Source organism: Hemicordylus capensis, chromosome 1 (genome assembly GCF_027244095.1).
Source record: "Hemicordylus capensis ecotype Gifberg chromosome 1, rHemCap1.1.pri, whole genome shotgun sequence".
NCBI lineage: Eukaryota > Metazoa > Chordata > Lepidosauria > Squamata > Cordylidae > Hemicordylus > Hemicordylus capensis.
Window position 1 is genome coordinate 162326682 of NC_069657.1, and position 17554 is coordinate 162344235.

At 43.9% G+C, this 17554-nt stretch overlaps 1 protein-coding gene across 16 annotated transcripts in view; it reads left to right on the forward strand.

Moving 5' to 3' along the window:
- Positions 1 to 17554, forward strand: part of KALRN (kalirin RhoGEF kinase) — a 920107-nt gene that overhangs the window by 847191 nt on the left and 55362 nt on the right. For all 16 annotated transcript variants that reach the window (XM_053244819.1, XM_053244856.1, XM_053244784.1 and 13 more), the window contains 7 exons: positions 375 to 461; positions 2086 to 2178; positions 3602 to 3652; positions 5036 to 5113; positions 7086 to 7271; positions 9871 to 10042; positions 15087 to 15328. In XM_053244819.1, the coding sequence (XP_053100794.1) occupies positions 375 to 461; positions 2086 to 2178; positions 3602 to 3652; positions 5036 to 5113; positions 7086 to 7271; positions 9871 to 10042; positions 15087 to 15328 (909 nt within the window). The remainder of the gene's footprint in view (positions 1 to 374; positions 462 to 2085; positions 2179 to 3601; positions 3653 to 5035; positions 5114 to 7085; positions 7272 to 9870; positions 10043 to 15086; positions 15329 to 17554) is intronic.

The window sequence follows — 17554 nt, forward strand, 5'->3', positions numbered from 1 at the left end:
GCTCTGGGAAGAGCATCTGCATGCTTGCATGCAGAAGTTCCCAGATTCCCTCCCTAGCATTTCCGAGATAGGGCCGAGAGAGACTCCTGCCTGTAATTTTGGAGATGATTCTGCCAGTCTGTGTAGAGAGTACTGAGCGAGATGGACTTGGTAGAAGGTAACTTCCTATTCCCCTATGAGAGCTGTCCCATAACTCTGATCAGAAGACAGTAGTCCAAGCAAATAGAGGCAAGGAAAAGAATGTGTACCCTCAACCTGCTCTCAGCTCAGGGTGACAGAAATAATTAATTTTGCTTTCTGCTGCAATCCATGCTGTGGTAAAAGTTTCAGTGTGGGCTTAATCTCAAACAGCTATGTAAAATTTGCTTTTACAGGAGAGACGATTACACATGTACGTGGTGTACTGTCAAAACAAACCAAAATCTGAATATATAGTAGCGGAATATGGTGCATATTTTGAGGTAAGATTTGGCTTTGTTCACTGGATGCCTCCGGTTTCAGCTTAAAAATGCATTTGACTGGATCAGCTCACCCATCCCATATTTTGCATGCATGTGGTCCTACAACCATGTCAGCCAGCATTGCCCTGTTCAGGTAGTTGGCTTGGTGACTGTTGCGGGACACAGTCACTGGTTCATATTTCAGTGGATTCTTGCTCTTGTGCATCAGCTGCAGCTGGTTCCCTCAGCTACTGCCTGTTCCCTCAGCTACTGCCTATTCTTCCCTTGTTTTCTATAGCATCTAACCTACCATCCTCCTTTTACCATCTGCTGTACCAGGCCAGCAAAGCATATTGAGAGACAAAGAGAGAGCTTTTCATCTGCCACCTAGAATGATATGATAGTTGGGTCGTCATTGGTGCTCTGCAGTGAAATAGAAGAAACTGACACAATTGGAAAGAGTTGTGTAGTGTAATTGATCTTATTTTATTTTTATAAAGCTGTTTTAATACTTTTGAGGAAGGGTGTTTAATGGATGGAACTGTGGGGAGAGATTATATAAGAGGAGCAAAGCAACCTCCCAATACTTCATTATTCCTAAACTTTTATCAGAGGAATCTCATTTCTCTGCCATGAGGTCTTAAAACCTTCTTTGTAATTTTGGAGGATTATAATACTTCTCCTTAAATTTCACATTTCTGCTATATACCTGATTGTAGCTATTCATATGTCATTAGGTGGTTAGTTAAAAATAAAAATGGTGGCATCCACAATTTTCCTTCCTTTGAAGCAAAGACGTATTGCTTCAGAGGGAGGGAAACTGTGGATTCCAGTGAACCTATTTCTCTCTCCCTAGGGCTGTTTAATATATATCTGTTAAATCAAGACACTATAAAACTATCTGCCAACTGAGAATTTATTTTTGTTTATCTGTCACATTTACCACCCTATATAAAATCTGAGGGCGGTTTAATCCAAGCCACTATCAAAACCTAAAAATCATAGATTAAAATTGCCATAAAGAAAACTTTAAATCATTATCACTTCATGCTTCTTGATGAAATGAGCCTGGTTGCAAAGCTTGTACTACAATCAATATGTCAGTCTTTAACATGTCACAAGCATTTTGGTCATGTTTCCTGCAACACATCAATGTGGCTAGACCCTCTGGAAGTAGTTTATTAGCATTGGGGGTTGTGTATGTTCCTGTAGGTGACAAATAATGCTAGTGACCTGTTCACAGAAAATTTGTATCCATTTTAAGATAGTGTATTAATATTATACTGCTTTTCAACAAAAAAAACCTTCATGAAGCAGTTTACATAGTAAAAAAAATGCTTCCCTGTCCCAAAAGCGCTCACAATCTAAAAAGAAACACAAGGTAGACTCCAGTAGCAGCCAGATAGCCAAAGGTTAATAGTACCCTCCAAAAGAAAAAAGTTACATTGTCTAAGAATATTCTATATAGCTCTTCTCCAGTTGTTACAGGAATACGCAGATGCTTGTTGCAGTAGTGTTTGAAAGATGGGCTTTTAAAATCACCACAAGAGGCCAGTCTAGCTGTTTAAGTTTGGCTAGTTATGCCATATGTTGCTATGATTTAAGCTTCTTAATGTTGATACCATGCCTGCTTCTTATTTTGTAGGAGGTGCAACAAGAAATAAACCAGCGGCTAACTCTCAGTGACTTCTTAATCAAACCCATTCAAAGAATAACCAAGTACCAGCTATTACTCAAGGTGAAAGGAAATACGCGAGTGGTGTGTTTGTGGTAGTACAAAGACCATTGAGAATTCTGTTTCTGGTAATGACAGACAAAAAGCTGCTAACAAAAGCTAAGCACCAAAAAAGGCACCTTAAATGATGCAAAGGGGTGGGTTTTTGCATCAATTCCCCCTTCCCCTGCAACCCCGATAATCTCTTCCTGAGAATCGGGGACCTTCAAATGGTATGGCATGGAGAGCTGCAAAAGGAAGGGGAATTGGCAAAAATTGCTTCTGCCTTACGTAAATCCTAGCGCCTTCCATTCGCAGAAGTGAGGAATACAGCCTAATACCATTTATATAGCTCCAGTATTGATTCTAAGTTGCCCTGTTTGAAATGCAAAATAGAGAATACATGTTAATGCCATTTTAAAACATAGAGTAATCCAAGTACAATTTATATTAACTTGAGTCCAAAGATCCCTTCTGTTATTGAAGCGCATTACCACATGAAGAGCATTGCCTGAGAAAAGTACACTTACAAGCATTTCTCTAGACCTTATGGCCCATTAAAATACATGTATGCTGCAGCTGGTATCTTCCATATTCACAGTGTTCCTTGCACTGTCATGCGATCTCAGATGCACTGAGGCACTGTGCTGAGAGAATCTTCTGCTAGTACTCGTGCAAGAGTCTACAAGACAGCACTAATGTTTCCCTCTGCCTCTTCATGGTGGTTTGGATATGTATATATCCTCATTTAGACATAACATTAATATAGGGGATCCCCTCAGTTGATGTAGTAAAACTTCAAGGACCACCTGTTCCTGTATAAACTTTCCCTATTACAATTTTCACCAGAGGCAGCCCTCCAGTTTCTGAGATGAGGTGGTGGCTACCAGGGACAGGCTATCTGTGGGGACAATTTATCTATAGATTTCTTCTCTGTAGCTATTCTCTTTAAGGGGCAGGTGAAAAACAGTTTGCCCAGTCTTTTGGCAGGATCTAAAGGAAGTGGTCTGCTGATGCAGTTAATCTGTTGGTGGATTGCCTTCTATTTTGGTTTGGGATTTTTATATTGTTTGGGTGTTTAAATAGATTTAAACTGCGTAGAGTACTGCTTGCTAGGTGGAGTATACTTATTTAAAACATGCACACTAAGATGCGTTTCTCTTGGCAGACTCTTATTCATAAAATTGTGGGGATAGCAGCTTTTATGAAGAAGTAATTAATGAAGAGTCTGTATCTTTTATCCGTGCCCCATATTACAGACTAAGACCCAAATATCATGATAAATTTCTTTTCTATATTCTCCAAGTAGATAGTCCAGTGTTTGAGGCTGTGAATTTCATGTTTTCTCAAGCTGTTTTCATTTCAGCAGGTAGACAAATACTTTTTCATCACTGAAGGTGCATTCTTGTGAATCATGTTGAGAGGGATGTTTTTTTTCTTCCTGTAGGACTTCCTAAAATACAGTGAAAAAGCTGGTCTGGAATGTTCAGAGACAGAGGTATGTCTGTTCTAAGTGCAATTGAAATATGGTTACGCTGTTGGCAAAATTGGGGTTTGATTGCCTATGTCTGTTACTCAGATGTTTGCTTTTAGGCAGCATTAACTTTCAGTTGCATTTGATGCCAAATGTAAACTGGCACTAAAGTATGTAAATTAATCTAGCCTTATGAACCACAACTTAATATAGCTGTCTACCCTGTGTATTTTTACTTTAGATTTTCTTGGTCCTTCTGTCTCTATTTATATTTACTTGATGGCAAGGATAAAATCTGATGTAGCATATTCAGAGCATGAGTTCAGAGCTCGGAAGATCCAGATTCAGATGTTGACCAGAAACTTGCTGAGTGGCCTTGAGCAACTCACATTTCTCAGATAGTGATTTAGTCTTACCCAATCAATTTGGGAAAGGGGGGGATCTTCTTCATACATGCATAATGATGGGTCAGGAGTAGCATTGGCTTGAATGGAGGACTGCAAGCTGGAGGTGTGAGTGAAAGGTGCTTGCCTCCCCTTTGCACCTTGGAACTCTTCATCCAAATCGCTGTCACTGCTGCAAAGAGGCTCACTTGCATGAAGACAATGGCGGCGGCACAGGCCTTGGACAAAGGGATGTTTTTCCTCTGTTGCAAGTCGGTAACACTGAAGTACCACCTGTGCTTCTGAGTTTGAGGCAGGCAGTATGAATGTTGCTTCATTGGGGCTTGTATTTGTCAGAGGGTGAAAGTTGAACTGTTGCTGTCTAGTGGGCTTTAGATACTAAAGGGCAACTTGATGAGATTTCTCTTAGAAGTGCCAATAGTGGTAATGGAATCAATCACTGTTGTGGTGAGCTCCAGTGAGTCATTGCTTACTGCTGCCTAGAACAAAGAGCCTGTATATTCTACCTTGTGCACTCTTAACACCAGAAGCCCTGTTATGAGATTGGGCAGTGGCCATCAGGAGCAGGCTTCTTGAACAGTGTTGTAGGATCCACAGCAAGCTCCCACTCTCCGTTCCATCAGACATCAGGCCAAGACCACCTGACTTTTCTAGAAAGCTTTTGGGCTAAGTGCTTGGCTGTTTCTGTTTTTACAATTGTAGATGCATTTTTCTTCCCACTGTTGGTGTTTTTCCCCTTATTGCTCTGTTTTGTTTTTGTTTGTTTTTGTTTTGTTTGTTTTTTGTTATAACATTAGTCCTGCTATTTCTTTCAATAAGATGAAGTGGGAATTTACCTTTTTAAAATAGTTAAATACAAAATAAGGCCTGGTTGACTACCCAGGAAGCTACCGGAGAACACTGCTGTTGCTGTGGGCATCTAAAACATTGTGTGCACATAAAATCTCAAATGGGTTTCTGTGGTAGTGATTAGTGTGATCTGGTTCTCTCTTTTCTCTAACAGAAAGCTGTGGAGTTAATGTGCCTTGTTCCTAAACGCTGCAATGACATGATGAACCTGGGCCGTCTTCAGGGCTTTGAGGTACAAACATATTAGCTAGTTTTGAATGTGAATATCACAGTGCTGGTGTTGGCACTGGACATTGTACTCCAGTAGGGGGGCCTTATTTATTTGTTCTTTAAGTTGCTCCCCCCCCTCTCTTTTTTTAGCAAAATGAAACATCACCACCTTCTGTTTGGAACTTTGGGTACTTTCTGCCCTGAAAATGTGCTTGAAGGGGGTGTGGAAAGTGTACTTAAACTGTCACTCTCCCTCCCCACCCCCCGATCTGACCCTTGCCTATGGAGAAAGAGTTTGGTTCTTTTATGGGCCAATCGGTTCAAAACCGCCATTTCTTTCATGGCTTCCTAAGGCAACTACCTCCATGCATTAGGTGGTGGTGTTGTATGAACAGGCTCATTACTGTTTCTCACAAAAGTAGTTGCATCTCTCTCTCTGAAAAAAAGTGACGTTTCTATACAGCTGTGAATTGCTTAGCCCATGGAGAAATATTAGTGTTGCACTAAACAGTCTCACAGGAGAAAAATGGAGTTGATGAACATCTTGTAGTAAACCTTCTAAACTCAAACACATCTAGTTGGATGCTCAGTGAAGAAATCCTGTATCTATAGAAGGGCACTGGGCACAACATGTTTAGAATACAGCGTGGTGTGGGACATAAGAAACTGCCTTATACTGAATTAGACCATTAGATGAGTCGGACAGTATATTTATTTATTTAGCATATTTATATACTGCCCCAAGTCTCTGGGTGGTTTACAATAAAATAATCTAAATTAAAACGATAACAGCTTCTACTGCAGTATAACAGATTCTGTGCAGTATTTTCTTCACTGACTAGCAGTGGCTTCTCAGTCTTTCCCAGCCTTACCTGGATATGGCAGGGATTGGACCTGAGACCTTCTGCATGCAAAGCAGATGAGCTATGGCTCCATCCCCAATGGTGGAATACATAGCTCTCCCATGCAGGCACTGACTGCACCAAGACCTGCAAGGTGGCTGTATGGTGGTGCCTTTAGACCATGCTCTGGGGCAGATGCACTGCCATATTGCTAACCCCTGCTAACTTGGCAAAGAGGCACCTTTCAACATGGTGATTCTCTTTATTGTGCAGGGAGAGAGTAACTGGCCCTATCCACCCCCAGCACAGTACCTCCATTGGCTGTTGCTGGTGTCTATCTTATGTTTCTTTTTAGATTGTGAGCCCTTTGGGGCCAGGCAGCCGTCTTATTTATTTGTTGTTTCTCTGTAAACTGCCCTGAGCCATTTTTGGAACAGCAGTATAGAAACTGAATGAATGAATGAATATTGCTTTCACTTTTTAATGTGGAATGTTTATAGGGATCACACACACATATGTACCCCAAATGTATATGCGTACACTACATTGTAAATAATATGTTCAGACACTGCACCTACATATGCAAAATGAATAAAAGTGAGGACAAATGCTAAAAATATACAATAGTTAAACATAACACAAATGTGTTTTCTTGAATGCTCTCCCAGCAAGGTCATCAGTGGAGCCTTTCCTCCATGTGCCAGTGTTGAGAGAGGCTAAAGTGTCAGGCATGCGGGACAGGGCCTTCTCTGTTGTTGTCCGCCCCCCAATCCCAGGCTCTGGAATGCTCTCCCAGAGAATGTCCACTCTTTGCCATCTGAGGCTGCTTTAAAAAAACAACTAAAGATCTTTTTATTTGTTCAGGCTTTTACCTCTTAGAGGCTGCCAGTTCTCGCGGACCTCCTGCTTTTTTTTAAATGTGGTTTTTCTTGATGTGTTATGGGGGTTTTATTGTGATTTTTATGGAATTTTATTGTATTTTAACTTTTGTAAACCACCTTGGGATGCCTTTTGAAAGGCAGTATAAACATTAAACCGTGAATGTGAACAAAAATTCTATTATGCTTGCTTTGATGGGTGTCTCTTCTATTTCTATATCACCTGGGTTTAACTTAACATCATTCTCCCCCCCCTCCCCACCACCACCAATAGGGCAAGCTGGCAGCCCAAGGGAAGTTGCTGCAGCAGGATACGTTCTATGTAACGGAGCAGGATTCTGGAGGGCTCTCTCGGCCGAAGGAACGCAGAGTTTTTCTCTTTGAGCAAATAGTCATCTTTAGTGAGCTCCTTAGGAAAGGCTCTCTAACGCCTGGGTACTTGTTTAAACGGAGCATAAAGGTAAGAAATTAGTAAGGTCAGTGGAAAGCTTTCTGTGTGGCTGCTTCCTGTATTGCCAGACTTACTTCCTGGAGTCATTTGGGGCTATAGGAAACCGCACTTTGCTGTTCCTGCTGCCTTTTTTGTGGCAAGTTGCATAGTTGGAGGATGGTGGTGACTACTAAAAGATCCTGTCCTCATTTAACTGGAATGACTTCAACTGCAGTGGGCTAGAGCATTGTCTGATATAGGGATGCTTGGAATGGGTACATGTTGCTTTTCTGTTCCCTCTTGTGGGTGCATGTGATCTGCAAAGGGCAGTAGACACAGATTTCAGTGTACTGTGCTTTTCGCCCTCACCAGATTGCTTGTGGAACTGGTCTTGCATGTTTTTTTCTGTCAGGGCTGCCCTTTGGGTGGGGTGACCAGGGCAATTGCCCCCAGCCCTGTGCTTGGCCCCATGCTTGGCCCCACAGACTGCTTGGCCAGGCAGTCTGCCCTGCTCTCTCCCCTCAACTGGCTCAACGGCTGCTTTTCTCACAGCCAGCGGCTCCCAGAGAGCTACTGCCAGCCACTCAGAGAAGAGGCGTAGACCTGCCAGCAAGTGTGCATGCTCTCCCAAGTCCCTGCCACCTTCGTGGTGCTGCTTTCTCGACTCTGTCAACCGGAGGCTGTGGGGGCTGTCTCTGTCTTCTCTTGCCACTGCTGGGCAGGGGGCAGGCATACGTGCACTCTCTCTTCCCCGCCTCCAAATTAATGCAATTATACAGGGAAGTACAACAAGGCAGCACACACCAGCATGCACGTAGGGAGCACTTCAGAGACTCACAGACGCCCCACTGCAGATTCAAAGTGTGTCTCTTACTGGCTTAAGGAGGAACTCCTTCTCTGCTGATCCCCCATCCCACCCGCCTTCTGATGGAGATCGCACAACCACAGGGTCCAACGCAGCAGGAGCCCCGGTGGTTAATGCACAAGGCTATTAATGCTGCCCAGCCTGGATCAAAAACAAGCCCCAGGCCCTGCCAGCTCCTCCTTGCAGCCAAGACTAGCTGTGCACAGAATGATTGCATTGTTGGGGTGGGGTAGTGGGAATCCACACACCACCAAGCCTTGAGAAGGAGCAGAAAATAGGTCTGTGCCTGTGTGAGGAGGGGGGAAGAAGGGGTCAATCCATGCTTGCTACCACAAGACCAGCTCTCCTCCCATGCTTGTTTCCTTCTCCACTTTGCCTGGGGGTTTAAAAAAAAAAAAAGCACACAAACCGTCAATTGAGTACTATGAACCCCTTAAAAGCAGCTCTGGATAACTGAACCTTCCCATACCCCAGGAGGGTGTGTGTGTGTGTCTGTGTGTGTTCACCAGCTGTGGAATGCAAAAGGGAAGAGACAGTGTGGAAAAAGCCACCTTCTCTTGGGAAAAGGAGGTTTGTGGGCTATGAGGAGATGTGTGAACTCTCTCTCCCACGGTCTGCACATTTTCTCTGGTGTTGGGAACTCACTACTGCACACACCACCATCTGTGGCTGTGCACTCTTTCTGTGCAGTTCTATGTGCCAAAAATCATATCTGGCTGCCCTACTGCTGCTGCTTGTTCCAACATCCATTCTTCGACCCATCCATCCAGATTCCCAGCCCATATCATCCATTTGTTTGTTCATCTGTCTGTATTTGCTTCATCTGCTCCTCCTGTGTGATTGCTGTCTGCCCCTGCCCACCATGTACCACTTGTGTTAGGAGGCCCAGGTGAGCATGGAAACATGCCAGCAGCTTGTAAGGTGGGAGGGTAGGGAATTGGGAGAGTTGCTTAGATCCCACTCAAGTTGAATTGGGAAGGTTGGACTCTGAATGCACGTGTGCACACACTGCCTCCCTTGGCTAGTACTGCTGCCCTTGCAGTAAATGTACTGTCATGTTGGGAATCCAAGTGTCTTCTTTCAAATTAAGATTTTTAGTGCAAGAGAACTCAATTTTGGAATGAAAGGTAGAGGGGTGTGTGTGTGTGTGTGTGTGTGTGTGTGTGTGTGTGTGTGTGTGCAGATAATGTATATTATATTGAAATGTTAAGGAGGCCCCGCACATGCTGATTCACCCTCAGCCCTGTGCCTCCCTAGGGACAGCCCTGGTTCCTGCTGTATACAGTGGAGGCTTGACTGGAGCCAGAGCTGGATTATCATAGACATTATCATAGACCTTGCTGTCCTTCAAGGGTGTTATGGGAATTTCCCAAGATGCAGAAAAACTATTCGTGAAGAACTACTGCAAATTGATACTGTCTGATTTTAAGTATTAGTGAACATGCACTCAAACATGTTGGTTTGACTCAACGTGTTGAGTTTGCTTGTATCCATTTGCAAGATGCCAAAAATCCGTATTTTGGAGGACCTTCGTGTATGGTGATTGGTTTTTGCTAATTGTAATGTTCCCTTGCAAAACTGAAAACCGATTTTCCTTATGGGGTTACTCCCAGATAAGAAATCAGATAGTGCATTTGCTGCTTTTACTCCTTTGGACTGTCTTTTGGCTCAGCTGCTGTACAGTTGGCCTGAATGTATACTTTCCCTTGTCTCTCTTGAATTGCTGTTGAGAATTGGCACTGAGCTTTCTCTGTCTGCCTTCAGATGACATACCTAATTCTCGAAGATAATGTGGACAATGATCCCTGCAAATTTGCTCTTATGAGTCGGGAAACGTCCGAGAGGCTCATCTTGCAAGCTGCCAATCCTGAAATCCAGCAAGCTTGGGTGCAGGACATCAACCAAGTCTTGGACACACAGAGGGACTTCTTAAATGGTAAGCGCTCTTTCTCTGTATTGGTTTTAATGTCAAAGTGCTGCTCAGTAAAATCCAAACTGCTAGATGAAACTTCCTGTGCTGTCCTGATATTTCTGTTTCAGATTTCTTTGATTCTGTCTCAGACACACTAAGCTTTTGTTGTCGTCCCTTTTAACATGAAACATGACTGGAAGTGCCAGCTATAGGCTGAACAGAAATTCCATGTTAACATAAAGTCTATCTAGCAAAATGTTTCAAAACGTGACATCTAATGATAATGTAGCGTGATGACCTTGGAGTGCTTTGGAAAATCCTTACTCCTCTCCTTACCCTGGCACCTGAGAAGGTCCACTAGTAGGCTAGATTTGATGAGTATCTAGTTGTTGTAGCTCTCACTGGCACTAGATCCACTCTAAAACACCCAAAGAATCAATAGCTTCTGCAGCCTACAGAGTTGGAGCAGTAGGACTCCTAAGTATTATGTGGTAGGGAAGGAGAGATTCAACTAGAGTACTGAGTTTACAGTTCTGCCTGTTTACAATCTCTGCTCACCCACTCCTTTGGAGGGTTTGCACACTATCTTTGCTGAGGGGATCAAGTCATTAACATGGTATAAGTTAGAATCTACCTGGATCACAGAACAAGAGTTCAGTTAACTGAAAAGTCAAACTTACAGGATAGCATCCATACTACTTAGTCATGCCTAAGCACTGTTGATCAATGAAACTAGTTAGTAATGACGGACTTAAGACCCATTAATTTCAATGGAACTTGGTTATGACTATTTTACCCTGGATTTTATCCAAATAACACAGAACTGCAATTAAGAAAAGCAAATTTTGAGTGTTCCACCAAGGAGAAATATCAGAGAATTTCCTCAAATAGTATTAGCTCTGCTGCACCCAGGAAACAACCAGTATGCTTTAGTCATTTGAGTATTGGGTTTGGATGGAAGACCCCTGCTTTGGACTTCTAGAAGTCCAAATCCCTGCTCAGCCATGAAGCTCACAGGATGGCCTAGGGTGAATATAGAGAACCATTTTCCAAGTGGTAACTTTCAAGTGGTTATATGCACAGGATGGCAACCCACTAATCTGCTGAAAACATGAGAACCAATGGCACACTATTATTCTTCTATATTATACTCAATATGAAGGACAGGGAAGGGTGGAGTAGCACTGTGGGTTAAAGAAGAAATAGAACATAACAAACTAGAAAACCTAGGCAGACCAGAGTTCTCCAGAAAGGCTGTGGGTGATAATATGAGGCCTGAAAGGAAATGTATTAGAAGGAATGTGCTATCACTCTATTGAGGGTAGCCTGGAGTTGGAGAAGGAAATCAGGGAGGCAGTCAGAGCTATAATAATGGGTGACTTCAATTACCCTCACATAGGCTGGGTAAATTCACATTCAGGTAATGAGAGAGGTCACCAATAGAGGTGATGCAAGGAGATGATCTAAACTTGCTAGAAAAACATAAAAATTAACAAGTTGCCAGGGCCTGATGGCAGCCACCCAAGAAAATTCAAATGTGAAACTGCTGATCTCTTAGGAAAAATATATAACTTATCCCTACAATCAGGCCACTGATTGTACAATCAGTCCATTTTGTCACTGATCATTTTGCCACCAGAGGACTGGAAAGCAGCCAATGTAACACTGATTTTCAAAAAGGGAACGGGGGGGATCCAGGAAATTACAGGCTGTTTAGCTTAACGTCTGTCCCGGGTAAACTGATGGAAAACATACTTAAGGACAAAATAGTTAGCCACACAGAAGAACAGGGCTTGCTGAAGGAGAACCAGCATGGCTTCTGCAAGGGTAAGTGTCAACAGGCATGTGGATAAAGGTGATTTGGTTGACATAGTACACTTCGATTTTCAAACAGCTTTTTGACTCATCCAAGGCTCTTGAGTAAACCTAGCAGCTGTGGAATAAAGGGATCGGTTCAATTGTGGATTGGTAACTGGTTGAGGAAAGAGAGGGTAGGAATAAATGGGCAACTTTCACAATGGAGGGGAAGTACAAAGTGCCCCCCCCACACACACACACCCAGGGATCTGTACTGGAACCAGTGCTCTTTAACTTGTCCATAAATGATCTAGAAGTTGGGGTAAGCAGCAAGGTGGCCACATTTGCAGATGACACTAAACTATTCAGGGTAGTGAAGATTGTGCTCCAAAGGGATCTCTCTAAACTTGGTGAATGGGCAACATAATAGCAGATGCAGTTCAAAGTAAGCAAGTGTAAAGTTGTAGCAGATTACAAGCCTTGTCTTAGAGCAAGCCCTCGTGAGGGGAAGAAAAATGCTTCATCCCCTCTATGCTTTCCGAGCAAAGGCTTCTCCCAAAACTTTCCAATAATTTTGATAGGATCTAGGCTGCCACCCCACCCAATTATCAACAGAGTTTAAATCCCCCCCTGGGCTTGGGTGGAAATCCCAGGGAAACTCTCCAACATTTGCTACTGAAAAAGTATACAAAAACCTTCTGCATGCAAGCTTCATGTGGTGAGAAAACTAACAGCTCCCGAGGCATGTGTGTGCATCATAGTGAGACCCCCCCTTCCAGCCCCCTTTCTTCTGAGTCAAAAATCTACTCAGAGAAGCTTTTAAAATGCAAATAGCATAAGGGGGCGGGGAGCAAAATACTACAGACAGCTTCCGTCTGAGGCGCTCTCAGCTTTTAGTTACAGATAAACAAAAGCAATACTTTTTAAACTTTGTAACGGTGGTTACAAGAATACTTCAGAAAGCACCCCAGATGATACTGGGGCAGCACACTAAAAATCGTAGTTACCCAGTTGCAAAGAACTTGGATGTAAGACAATACAAAAACACCTTTAAAAGTTTACAGAGTCTTTTGCAACACCCTAGCTGGATAGGTGCAGGCTTAGCTTAGTTACATTACATTACAATTAAACAACAATAGATCGGTTTCAGGGATATGCAAAACACACAAAAGAAAATAAAAGTCTAATGCAAAATCTGACTAAACAAACTTTCCCTACCCAATTATCTAATAGACTAAACTTCCCTAGACTAAACTTCAGAAGCCAAAAGCCCTCGCTTCTTTTTCCTTGAACTCACCAACCCCTCCCTGGATTAAGAATTCAAGCCGCTGCAGTCCTATCTTCCAAGAACTGCAGTCCTCCTTTTGCAGCCATTTCCATGGCCACATGTCATGCTGCATTCCAGCCCACTTCTTTCAAACAAAGAAACTCTTCTCTTCCTCTCAACTGCTGTCTAGGTCCCACCCACCTGGTGTCCTGATTGGCTAAGCCCTGGAGTTCACCAGTCTGTCAGTCAGGACAAGGTTCACTTCTGGTTACTCTTTGGGGGAGAGGAGGGGCTGATCAGTGACTGATCACTACAAAAGTGATGCACATTGGGCAAAAAATCCAAACTTCACATATATACCGATGGGGTCTGAGCTGTCATTGATTGACCAGGAGAGGGATCTTGTGGTCATGGTGAATGGCTCATGGAAAGTGTCAATGCAGTGTGAGGCAGCTGTGAAAAAGGCAAATTCCATGCTGTGGATCATTAGGAAGGGGACTGAAAACAGAACAAGTCTATGTGTGGCCACATTTGGAGCACTGTGTACAGTCCTGGCCACAGAGAGGAGGACTTTTTATTTCTAAACCAAGCCTACCACCTAGTGCTGTGGATATTTTGGTGCCATTGTAATGCATGGCCTACAACTAGGGGGAAGTGTTAGAAGACAGAACCAGCATTCTCTATTGAATTTCACTTTGGGAGAAATTTCAGTTCCATCTCTGAGAAGGCACCTCCCTCTGACAGAAAAAGGAGAATTGCATCATAGACATCATAACATTTATGCAATCTGAAAGTCATACTGCTTTTGTCTCTAACATAATTTTTAAAAATAAATAAATTCTTGAACACCATCACATTTTCCCTTTTCATTTGAGAAGCCACTTGGCTTCCTCTGGGATAGTCCAGAGAAGCCTGCCTACAGTTGCTTCCAGCAGTGGGGGAGTGAGGTGTAAGTAAGAGGAGTCAGCAGTTGGTGCCCTGGCATTAGGTTTTATGCTCACCTAAGCCTGAAAGCTGCCTTATGCTCAGCCACAGGACTAGCAGAACTCGGAAATGATTTTAAGTTCAACAGACTTCCAGAAAAGAATGTGTGCAACTTAGCTGGCAATAGGTGGTCTCTTTCTGCAGAAATGGTCTTGAGGTGATCATTGAAATGTATAGTCCTCTGTATGATTGTAGCCCTGTAAATCTCTCCAGTGAGCAAGGGGCAGATTCTGAAGGAGATGGTTCTCCCACCCACCCACCCACACACACACACGCTGTTTGCTTGGTTTCAACTAAAAATTTTCAGAAGTCCCCTTGATCTATCCCCTGCATCAGGATAAAGGTACAGTAAAGTGTGCCGTTGAGTCGATTTCCACTCCTGGTGCCCACAGAGCCCTGTGGTTGTCTTTGGTAGAATACAGGGGCGGGGGTGGGTTACCATTGCCTCCTCCCACGCAATATGAGATGATGGCCTTTCGGCATCTTCCTGTACAGCTGCTGCCCGATATAGTGCCAGTGGGGATTCGAACCGGCAACCTTCTGCTGTTAGTCAATCATTTCCCTGCTGCACCACTTAAGGTGGTCATTTGCATCAGGATAGATACCTTCATAATCAGTCTCAAGAAAGAAAAACCAGTGGCTTATCTAGGCTGCTGTTCAGGCGATAAGAGCTGCATCCTGTGCAAGCAGGAGGGGCACCACTGCTTGTGGCAGTGCCAGGTGTTGATGTCGTCTGTATGATCCAAGTGAATAAAGCACCCCCAAGAGCCTTGAGGTTCCTGATCTTTAGTCCTGAATTTGTACTGTGTTTGCCAGCCAGTCCTAGTTCGTGTTACTCTCCATTAGTTACTCTCAGTGCTTGCTGTTGTAGAACTATCAAGTCGTTCCAGCTTGCATTTAAGGGTGTTTCCCTGCATAATTCTGTTTGCTTGAAACTAGGAAAGCATGGTATTCCTCACATGGGACAACATGGTGGTGCAAATAGGGAAGCCTGTACTAACTTGCAGTATTCTGTTCTAGCACTACAGTCTCCTATCGAGTACCAGCGCAAAGAGAGCAGTAGTTCAGCTGTAATGAGACCCCAGACCAGCAGGGTACCTCAGCCCATCACCAGACCATATTCCTCAGGTCCAGTAGGGTCCGATAAACCTTTGAAGGCTACAATGCGTAACCCATCTCTGCCACCTCTGAAGATATCTACCTCCAATGGCAGCACAGGACATGAGCAGCACCAGCCTGGGGACAAATATGAACAAAGCAAGGTATTGTAGTGTTCTGTGTTGTGTAGACCACATTCCTTGTTGTTTTGTAAGGTAAAGTGTGCTGTCAAGTCGATTTCGACTCTTGGCACCCACAGAGCCCTGTGCTTTTCTTTGGTAGAATACAGGAGGGGTTTATCATTGCCTCCTCCTGCACAGTATGAGATGATGCCTTTCAGCATCTTCCTATATCGCTGCTGCCCGATATAGTAGCAGTGAAAATTCGAACCAGCAAACTTCTGCTTGTTAGTTAAGCATTTCTGCTAGTTAGTCAAGCATTAAGTGGCTGTGCCACTTAAGGTGACCTTTGTATTGTAATTCCCATCATTTAAAAACTTGGCCAGTGGATTGGGGTTCCTGAGTCAGTGAGGTCATTCACACAATCAAAAACTGTGTTCTACCTAGGTTTGGGAGCTGTGTGCACTCCCAATTCTTAGCTGTGGGGGAAGCAAGGTAGGAGAAAAACCTGGGTAGTTTTTCCTCTTACCTTGCTTCCACACCAGCCGAAAACGGGGACCACACACAGTTCCCAAACCTGGATAGAACACACTTTTTGATAGTGTGACTGGACCTCACTATATAAAAGATAGATACTAACTCATATCAATAGTCTTTATGTTTTTAAGGCAGCAGTGTCCTGGCTGTGACTATAATTGGGTCTGGGAGGGGCTTTAGAAATATGAGTGGAAGCTATTTTTTTAGGATCCAGACTAAGTCTCACTGAAATGTAATGGGAAGTTAGTCATGTCTTATTTAGTTTAATGAGCTCAGCCTAACTGAGTCTGGATCTTGACCACTGTGGTGTCCTGTAAGGATGTGCACAGAACCGCGGCGCTACGGTCCGGCACTGGGATGGGGGTTCCTTTAAGGGCGGGGGAAGGGTGTACTTTTCCCTCCCGCTGCTTTTCCCCCTCCGGCGCACATTTTTTAGGAAGCATTTGGGGTGGCGGGATACCTCCCTCCCGCCCCTTACTCCTCGGCTGCAAAAGGCTTCAGAATGCCTTTTGTGCGTGCGCGCGTTGCGTCTCAGCGACGTGCGCATGACACAGAGACGTGGCAGTGGCGCACATGCGTGCGCACATCACAGAAACGTGACGCTTGCACGTGACATGACCACGCTCAAAAGGCTTTCTGAAGCCTTTTGCAGCCGAGAGGGGGAAGGGGCGGGAGGGAGGTATCCTGCCACCCCAAATGCTTCCTGAAAAACACGCGCCGGCGGGGGAAAAGTGGCAGGAGGGTTAAGTACACCCTCCCCCTGCCTTTAAGGAACACACACACACCTCCACGGCATCAAACCATGAACCGCCCCATGTTCGGACCGATCTGGAGGCTTGTAGAATGGCCTCCGGACCGGTTCGTGCACATCACTAGTGTCCTGAGAGAGAGAGCATGCACACTTTAGGCTTCAGTTTCATTTAGAGGAGAGATGAGTGCTCTCAACTTTCCCCAAAGCTGCTTTTATCTGCTATGAAGTTCTAGATGTGTGCTTCCAAGGTAAACTTCCTAGACTTCTACATGCCTTTGTGTGTAACATGTGGTTTGCCCCTCTATACAGGACAGCAGATAAGACTCAGCTTTGATCACTTGGAAAGATTATAAATGCATACACAAGAGATTGTGGCTCAGAATATGTTTTTTCCAGTGGTTTCAGGTTATGACTACAACCCGCTTTAGTTTTTACAAGGCTGTACTTGATACACTCCTTTGACTTATCTGAGCTGTGTCATTCCCTATGAGTCAAAAGTGCCTCCCCCACCCCGCCCTTATTCGTTCACCTCTGGCCCTCAATGCCCTTTCCCTTTCGTTGTCACCTCCTGACAATATCCTGGTGTTAAATGGTTTCTAGGCACTAAAATGCAAACACATCTGGGGAACTTTCTTATCAGAACATATGGCAGAGTACAAAGCAACTCTTTTTTCTTTCTCCAATTATTGCTCTGCTGAATCGTCCACAGAGTGCTAGTTATTTTCTGCAAATGAATGGGTGATTTGATGCATGTGTTAGTGCTGACCTAGGAGGACAGACACAACTATTGCCAAGTATTGTCAGTGCCGCTGTGCTGTAAACTCACACTGGGTCAAAAAGGAGCATATTTCCCCACAATTGCCATTGTTCAATTTCCCCCTGGATGAAGAAACAGTACTTCAGTGAAAAAGAGAATATTTATTTACACAACAAGCAGTTTTATGAAGTTTGCTGCCACAAGAGATGGTGCTAACCACTGTATA